This window comes from Oreochromis aureus, linkage group 15, assembly GCF_013358895.1.
Source record: "Oreochromis aureus strain Israel breed Guangdong linkage group 15, ZZ_aureus, whole genome shotgun sequence".
NCBI lineage: Eukaryota > Metazoa > Chordata > Actinopteri > Cichliformes > Cichlidae > Oreochromis > Oreochromis aureus.
In genome coordinates, this window is record NC_052956.1 from 30,309,665 (window position 1) to 30,319,324 (window position 9,660).

At 40.8% G+C, this 9,660-nt stretch overlaps 1 protein-coding gene across 1 annotated transcript in view; it reads right to left on the bottom strand.

Moving 5' to 3' along the window:
* The window catches only part of lama4 (laminin, alpha 4), a 31,704-nt gene extending 23,607 nt beyond the window's left edge, over window positions 1–8,097 (bottom strand). Inside the window, exons 1-5 of the mRNA XM_039598970.1 lie at window positions 7,599–8,097; window positions 1,467–1,568; window positions 1,262–1,389; window positions 1,101–1,181; window positions 517–731 (exon numbers count right to left, since the gene is read on the bottom strand). Coding sequence (XP_039454904.1) covers window positions 517–731; window positions 1,101–1,181; window positions 1,262–1,389; window positions 1,467–1,568; window positions 7,599–7,691 — 619 coding nt within the window. The 5' untranslated portion in view covers window positions 7,692–8,097. The remainder of the gene's footprint in view (window positions 1–516; window positions 732–1,100; window positions 1,182–1,261; window positions 1,390–1,466; window positions 1,569–7,598) is intronic.
* Between the last annotated feature and the right edge of the window lie 1,563 nt (window positions 8,098–9,660).

Consider the following 9,660-nt stretch of genomic DNA (forward strand, 5'->3'; position numbering starts at 1 on the left):
GGGCCTCTAAAGGCATACGATAATCCTTGATATGGAATTGAGACCATGTGTTTTTGACACAGAGCAACTTCAAGGTTGTGTGAGGCTAAAAACTGCACTTTTGTCACCTTTTGTCATCTCTTTCAAGCAGCTGAGATTAAATTGAGTAAATAAGTTGTAAAAAATATTCCTCCTTTGAAGTGCTTTATGGCGACTTCAGGACAGTGTGACACAATAGTGCAGCTCAGTGTGTGCAGTCTGCAATGAGCTGTTGGAATGCCTGACTACTGTCACTGAGTTTATGACATGAATGTCGAACAGCCAGCCAGAACAACTGCATCAACAAACTTCATTAATCTCCCTTCATTACATTACATGCCCATCTATGCAACTGGCTTAAAATACACAAATTACATTGTCGGGGTATCGTGTGAGAGCTGCCATAAAATATTGAGCAACAATGCTTTCATGCATCAAACATTAGCCATCCCATAGGAAATACCCCCCAAAGTATGGGTATTCACCCATTATCCCCACCTCTGCAGTCCTTGGCACTGATGGCATTGCCATAGAACCCCGGGGCGCACCTCTCACAGTTGGCACCGGCAGTGTTTCCCCAGCAGTGCTGGCAGTGGCCCGTCACATTGTGGCACTCGTTGAAAATCAGGTTGGGGTCAGTGTTACCATTGCAGTCACACCTCTTACAGGAACTACCAGTCGTCATTGGGCTGCCATAGTAACCTGGAGCACACCTGGATGGAAGAAAACTGCAGATGACTGAAAGCCTCACTGTCTAACACAGTAAAGTAAAATCTAGTTTTGGATAGTCTTTTTGAACTTTGGTACAAGACAAGCAAAGCTAATGATTGTTGTAGCTATTCCTAAATTGGACATTATTCAGTTTTAAATGTTAACACATCACTAATAGCCAATGTTGAGTAAGTAAGATAAAATAAGTGTGAATGTTGTGAACCTAAATATATTTTATGTGTTGCATTGACATGAAACTCTGCTCAGTCAGTAACATGTACCTTTTTATTGAATGCGCAGATAATGCAGTTATGTTATAATTGATTTACATAATTTACTGATTGCTTGTTCAAGGCCTTCTCAGCACAGACCTCTCACAGTAATTTCCAGCGTAGCCCTCTTGGCACTTGCACCGTAGAGTGGCACCTCCTTTGTCACAGTGCACTGCAAAGCTAGGCGGACACACAGAAGAAAACAGTTTTGAGATGTCTTTCAGTCTTGTGGCAACACAAGCAACAGCAGAGCAGCTTACTTATTGGATGGGATGGGGAGGGGGCAGGCACACGGTTGGCAGGTGTGGCGTCCACCCAGGCCAGGAGTCAGAATGTAGCCATCTTCACACATTTCACAGAAATCACCCATGCTGTGGTCTTTGCAGTTCTGCGAGAGGAAATATTATGTTTACGACAACATTTGTGTACCCGGGCACCTTACTGAGTGAAAGGCAGTCAACTTACTATACAGATGCCAGTGATGTCTTCACAGTAGTCAGCATGCCCCTTGCAGTTACATGGCAGGCATTCGCTTTGCTCACTGAGGAAAAATCCCCTGCCACACACCTGCAGTGGGAACAGAAATGTCAGTTTTCTGTAAAGTAAAAATTTGTAGAAAACTCTAGTTGGGTTAAGTAGACACACTAACTGCAGGTAAGAGTCGAGGAACTCTCGAAGTTAAGTTGATTGGTTGTTTCAACTTCTGTTTAAACAACATCCTCAGCGCGTGAAAAGTGGAATAACAGTGCTAAAACTGTGGGTTCTTTACTGGAAGCATAAGACTTTGACAGGTGGATCTCGGCAAAGGCAAATGTAGCTGGCAGCTGCCCTTTAAGCTTCTCCTTGAGTCACTGAACTTGGAGCATTTATAATGGAATTATCTGACAAATAGTTTGTGGTACAGCAGCTACAGGACGTTTGTGATTCAGTTTTGATAAGTAAAATTTGAATATCTATCTATCTATCTATCTATCTATCTATCTATCTATCTATCTATCTATCTATCTATCTATCTATAGATAGATAGATAAATATAACATGACAGAAAATAAAATACTAACATTGAAGCCAAGTGTAAAACAGTGTGTGAAACATCAGTGGCTAAGTCCATCTGTTATATACAGTCTATTGTCAGGGTAAAGCAAATTTAATACGAGTGAATCTGCCACATTACTAACGTTTTATACCGGGACTCAGTTATATGGTAAACTGATGTATATGTCAGGTGCCACGTGCAATATTCCTTCATTAAATGCAAAATGTTGACTGATGGTGGTGATAGAGGGAGAATGTTCGGGTGCATTTTCTTCAGGGACTGAGCTACTGACCTTAGCATTTAGCGTTGGGGCTAGGACTGATGTCATCGCTAATGATGACTGCACAGAGTTAACTCTAACCCTAATCAGCTGTTAAGAGATTAAGTTCACAAAATAGAGCACAATAAGAGACTTGATTTGAAATGTAACATCTCGCAGATTCTTAAAGTATGCTGTTTTAGCATGTGGCTAAAATGCAGCTTAACTTTAAACACCAAGAAGCTGCTTGATGTTCAGTAACATTAAAATATTATAGAACCAAATACAGATAAATACCACTAACATATCCTGTGCCCTCTGTCAACATATAAGAATGCTATTGACCTAGGGTTCTCAGTCATGGCTCTCACCTTCTGGGCATTTTAATCGATGGTGGATGATTTAGCAGTTTCAACACACAACTCGATAAATACAAAATTGCAGCATCCCGACATTTTACAGAACATCAGTCCAAACACTACATCCTGTCTGATGTTTGTTCTGACGACGATGTGATGCAAGAGTTCAGAGGCGTCACGCACACACTTGGCCCTCTGAATATCTTTGATTGTCTGAAGCAGCACCATTCAGTGAGGTGTACAGTAGCACTTTGTTTGCAGTAGTCTGCAAGACCATCATAGTTTGATCTCCTTGTTCCACTCACTCTGCTGGACATTGATGCTTTGCATTCAGAATAACCAGATGATGGAACATTCCAAAGACATACAGTAGTGTATACCCACATGTGATTCATACTCTCCTTTGATTTATTCACAGATGGGCTGCGACACAAAGACATTATTATGTTGCAAGCTGATGTGAAACATCCTGCAAACAGGAGCTCTTATTATTCTTGCTGATCCATTTCCTGCAGGCTTCCCTGAGTCTACAGGAAAAGCATCCACAGAGACATCTATTATTATCATCACGTAAACACTCATGTGTAAACCTTCCATGTATACACATACTCCTATTAATTGCGGCATTGGGATCAGTGCTCAAAGGAAAAAAAATATAAAATAGCCCCAAATGTTAGTTCAAGCTATTAGAACTAATGAGCCTAAAGTTTATGGGAAAACCACAAAGATCCCAATTATCTATCATTTGTAAAAGCACATTAAAGTCTTCTGAAATAGTTCAGACCTATTAACTGTGTGACAGTCTGTGATGGGTCAAACAGCTGCAGTTCATATACACAGGGCAATAGAGGAAGGGGGGCTGAGGGCTGAGGTCTGGGAAATGGATCAGATGGTGTACTGTTAGGACTTGGAGATCTTTAGACTTGAATGTTAGGGAGTATCTCTTTTTACAAGATGGCCTAAACAGAAGAACAAACAATTACATTATACATTATGTTTATTTGGCCATAAACAGAAAGACAGAAGAGAAATGCAAATCACATTCATACTTAAAACAGATTTCTTACAGTTGATATAAATACAAATCATCAATATCATATGACCGTATTTGTCAAGTGATTTTTGTCAGTTCAAGTTCTTCACCATGATAATCTGACATTTCCCCAAGAAGTACAAAACAGTGGTAACCAGATAGCTTAGGTCAGCATAAAGACTGAAGCAAATTAAACTGATAACCAAACCTCCATCTCCGCACAACCTCATGCAGCTTGTCTGGGGAAATGCTGAGGCATTCCCAGGGCAGCTGAGAGATGTGATCTCTCCAGTGTGCCATGGGTCTGCTCTTCCTTTTGGTAGGACATGCCCGGAATACCTCACTCAGGAGGCATCCTAATCAGATGCCTGAACCACCTCATCTGACTCTTGTCAGTCTATCTTGAGAATCACCAAACTCAGCCAATTTCTAAGGGGGAGACCAGCCAAGCTTCACAGAAAGCTAATTTCTATTGTATGTGTCTGCAACCTCATTCTTCCAGTCACTACCCAAAGCTTGTGACCATAGGTTATGGTGGGGAAGTAAATCGACCGGTAAATTGACAGCTTTGCTTATACAGCTCAGCTCTCTTTTCACTATGACTGACTTGTGCAGCATCTGCATCACTGCTGACATGGCCAAATCTCCCCTTGTTCATGAATAAGACTGCAAGGCACTCTTTGAATAGCCACTTCTCCCTGACCTGGGTGGGCCCTCCACCATTTTGCGGCTGAGGACTACGGCCTCAGACTTTGAGGCACTAATGCTCGTTCCTGCTGCTTCACACTCAGCACCACCTGATGAAGCTAATAGGACAGCATCATCTGCAAAAAGCCAAGATGAAGCCACCAAGGCAGGAGCCTTCTGCCACTTGTCTTGATGGATGCTCAATCATCCAGATAAAGAAATCCCAAAAAGTTTGTTCCGTTCATCTGGATGTAGCGTTTTTAGTGGCTTTCATCCAAGTGATGAAATGTTTCTCCCTTTGAAAACGCTACGTCCAGATGAACAGAATAAACTCTTTGGGATTTCTGCCACTTGGCTAAGTCTAGAAATCTGGACCATAACAATTATGAACAGAATTGGTGACAAACAGTTTGGATCAATCTTACAATTTTACTCTCAGCAAAATTAATGTATTTAGGTGAATATTGCTTTTGACTACGGTTTCAACATACTTTTGATGTGTAAGAATGCTTATGTTGCTCAAACAAACTAAAAAAAAAAAATCTAAAGCCTTTCAGCCACTTCTTTAAAAAAAAATAAAAAAATAAATAAAAGAGAGTGCAGAACGAGCAGAAGAAAGGGTTTAGGGTTTAAGTGAGGTTATAGCCACATTTAAAACAAGCATAGTTTCAGAAACTACATCTTTCAAATGAAGTCTGCGGCCTCACAGTGTTTGTGTTATTAGATTTCCCTTTGATTATGCCAAATAGAAATAGATTTGATAGCCTTGATAGAAACTTAAACCTGAAAAAAAGCCCTTAAACCTGAAAGCATTAATAACGTTCACAAACATCTGAAGCTCTCTGCCAGCTGTGAGCACGCTTAGTAATGTGAACAATCTCTGTGTCCCTCCTACACTGGGAGGGCAGGACAAAGCTTACATTCAGTATATTATATAACCTCGATTTGTTTTTTAACTGAAGATAACTTTTCCAATGATTCACTCACTCTGACATTTAGGTATTTATCAGTATGTGTTATCTGTGTGATGACCTATGCTCTGAGGATGGACCATAAGGCAGGTATCACACGCAAAAAACATTATATGGCTCCACAGATTAGCTCGCCTAAAATCAACACCCTGTCCCATAATATGGGTTCAAATTTGTACAGCCATGCCACATCAATGTAATGTGTACATGGAGCTTTTATCGTGGATGTGTAAAGTGCTGTTGCTTATAATATATGCACTTCTGCCTGCTTTTTGAGATTTTCCTAGGCCAAGGGCACTATAAGTGGATTAAATGTTAATGCTTGAGGGTTGAATGTCATTTCCGCTTTGCCTCCCAAATGGAGTTATTTGCTGTACTTAGACTGACCTTGAAGGGATGTAGTCATTTAGTCATAACTCTTCTGAACATCCGGATATACCCTGGGTCATGAGAATCTCATCCCGACTATAAGTGACTTTGCTCATACAGAGCTCATATTTATTGTCACAATGTAAAGTTATAGTTAATAAATATCCCGGTTTGCTTAAAGTGCTAGAATGATCTCTAACTATAAATTTATATTATATTAAGAATGTGTTGCAAGGGTTACCAAGACACCATAAAAACTTAATTTTTGCAGTGATTTGCAGTATTATACAATAGTCTTGAACCACCCACTGATCATTTCTTTATACTTGTGATTTTTTTAAAACATGCATATATTTTTTGGCAATACAGTATAGAATGCAAAAACAGCATATGTCCAATTCCAACGAGCCAGTGGGGAGTCCAGTCCATGGCTGATAGTGCTGCATTGTGTGTTTCTCAATCCGGGTATGCCAATTGGATGTTTTCCAGATAGTAGTGCGAGGGTTATTACAATCAGAAGATACTTTTCTGATTTCATAATTCCATCAATTTTGACAAGTCTTCCAACACCACTGGCTGAAATGCAGCCCCAAACTATGATAGGGCCTTGAACGTGTTTTAAAGATGGCTGAAGACACATTTTCTGTACATACTGATGACGATATGAGCATAAAATTTTACATTTGGATTCACCACTAGATAAAACCTGTCACTGCCTTTCACTGGCATCTTTCAGCCTTTTTCTCCCTGTTTCTATTCCTTAAGAATGACTTCACGACAAGTACTCTTTCACTGAGACCATCTCTGATGAGGCTCCAGCAAAGAGTAAATGAATAGAAGAGTAGGCCCTTCAGTAGAGTAGAAAATGAAAGTCCAGTTTCTTCTCTACTGTTCTGTGTCAGATGTTTGCTATATTTTTTTCTGTTGTTTAGAAAAGAAAAGCAAAGCTCAGACAAGGTCCGTAAACACTGCCCTTAACCATAACCACTCTTGAGGTCTTGTAGCTGCACTAGACAATGCAGTCATTGTATTTACATCAGGCACTGGGTTGTCATAAACAGAACAGCCTATAATGAAGATGCATAAATGGACTTTTAGAAGTCAAAGATTTAAGTACTTGTGGGTTTGGAGCAAACTTTGATTTCGGGATCTAATAGCAAGTTATTCTTTGAACACTGAAGGAAAGAAACACATCTCTGACTGCTTTTCCAGAAGACCAGCTGTTGTCTGCACTCACAAACAAACACCGGCCTGAGTTGTATTATAACATAAAGAAGAAGAAAGAAGACCAGTGTTGTGCCGTATGATCATGCCAGGGTTTTTATATTATGTGAAAATGCACATGCAACAACCTCAGACTTTCACATTATCTATCTCCATGCATCTTTTCCCACAGTCTAAGTTTATTATGATCATAAATTCAACACTTTTAAGTTAAGTGTGTGAGCTTATAAGTATTAAAGCTATTGCCAATGGAACTGTAGAGTGTGTGCCAGTAGTCATTAATGGCTTCCATGCCCTTACTGCGTATCGTGCCCCCTCCCCGTGCTGTTGCTCAACATTTTGTAGCTGCTTTCCATTAGAGAACTGTCAGGGAGGGGCAGGAGGAGCAGCCTGTGCCTGAATCACATACAGTAACTCAAAGCCTATCAGAGTTGTTGCCTTGGGGTACCTCTGATGGTATAAACACACATGCGAACCCAGAGCAAGACCACTGTGAAGTTTCTGTGTCCTCAGAGAGCTTTGCAAAGAACCCAAACTCCCAAGACATCATTTCGAGCTTTCCAAAAGCCTGTATACTCAATCATAACTCAAAGAAAGTCAGAAAGTGATAACATTCACAGTATACAAGCTAAAAAGAAGGAAAACCAAATGTGACTTACTTTGAGAACTGACTGCTGTTGTTCCCCAGAAGTTATTCTTGCAGTCGATAAGAAGATGCAGAGAAAGCAGAAGGGCAGAGATTTTGCAGCCATATTTGTATTTGCCCACTGATCCTCCGTTTAAGTCTCAATCAGTGTCCTCTGGCTGTAGGGAAGTCCCTGGGCAGCTCCTTTTGATCGGCTGCACCCTCTGGCTTCGCTTTTCCACAGCTTGCGACGTCCAGATCCACCACTGCCTCTTATCGCGGCCCTAGCTGAGTCCTGTAAAACAAACTTGTGTTGACTGCTTCCCTTCCTCTCTCTCTCTCTCTCTCTCTCTCCCTCCCTGCCCCGATTCCTCTCCCCTAGTGGACCTGCCTCTCCCCTGAGCCTGTGCCTAAATCACATACAGATGGGAAGACTGGAAACCGAGACAAACAGTGAGAGAGACAGAACAGCAGACAGAGTGGGAAATGAGCCACAGAGGGTTTGTGTCTGCTGAGCACGCTAGGACAGTGCAGCCATCCAAACTGTTCAACACCCCCAACTCAACTGTCAGACTCAGACTGAGTGTTAAACCCTCGTCTCCATTTGCAGGACTTTGGCACCCTTTTCACCTTGAGCTCAACACGGGATCCCTCCTTCTGTTGTTTCCCCCTCCCCTTCCCCTTCCCCTCTGGTCAGCCAGGGTGGGCAGAGGGTCTAAAGCTTCAGCACTCACTCTGTGCTCAGCAGGCCGAAAAGAAAAAGCTGCTCTGATTTTCTGGCCCATCTTCTCTTCACAGTCCTAGACATGAGCCTTCTCTTTGTTTTGCAAGGTTAGATCATCAAAAGCTGCAAAGTTTGCAGACACAGTGTGAGTCTGTTAACAGGAAGAGACTGAGCATGACACTTCCAGCACAAAGAAGGCATTGTCAGAGTCTGAGGAAGGTATTTTTAGATTCAGATTCAAACCGATGGGTAGGTATAACTCATGACTCTGGAAGTCACACTGGTCCCAAGATAGACTTTTTTTTTTTTTAACACCACAAAGATTGTGTTGTAGGCAGTTCCAAATATGTCCCATTATGCACCATGTCTCAAGTAACCAATAAACACTGGTTATGTTTGGCAGTGATGCATTAAAACAACAGCATTAAGAGGCCTGTTAGGCCAGGCCAGGTTTACCCCTCTGAACAGAACATTGACATAAAATTTGAATTCTTCTCACTCCTACAGTATTTTAAGTATTACAGCTATTTCACATGATCCATATCCAGTCTGTCTTTGTCTTGTCTCTGTGTTCTGTCTTCAGCGTCTCCTGTTAGTGTCTTTGTGCTTTCCCTGTCTTGTCTAGATGATATTTTTGTAGTCCTGGTCCCTGTGTTTTTTCCCTTTATCTCCCCAGTCCCAGTGTCAAGTTCACGTGTCTTAGGTCTCAGTGTATGTTACTTCCTGTTTTATTTTGACATTCCCTTGTCTCCTATGCGTCATGTTCCGTTAGTTAGATTATGTTCAGCCATATTCCCTGGGTGTGTCCTCTGCTGTTTCTTGAATTCATGTGTGTCTTTAGAGTCCTGCACTTGGGTCCTTCATTTAAAGTGTTGTTTTTGAATCTGACCAAATTTAAACACAGAAGGTACTAATCTAAACTAATTTCTGTGTTTCTGCATAAGTATTCTCAAATAAGCTAGGCATAGATTTTTTTTGTTTGAATTCTTCTTTTTCTCAAAACTGTGAAATTGGGACATTAAAAAGCTGAGTTCCTTTATTTCTGAGGAAAAAAACTTTCACACTATTTAAGCTCCATCTTTCTTTTTTTGTTCAATAGCACTAAAATGGGCAAATGTGAGTAAAAATTAAAATATAAAGTATCAGTCCTGACTCTGTTCTGAATAACTTTTTTTGCCTAGCATTGTGTTACCTGCCTGAAAAGGCAGTGATGCCATATCAGAGTTAATTGCTACCTTAAGAATAACTGTGTACTTAAATGAAGACTTTCTGAGTGCAATTTCAGCCTTCATAAAACTTCTATGAAAAGTAAATAGCCTTAAACTGCACTAACAACCAGGAGGCTGAAGTTAATGTTACTTCATCCACATTC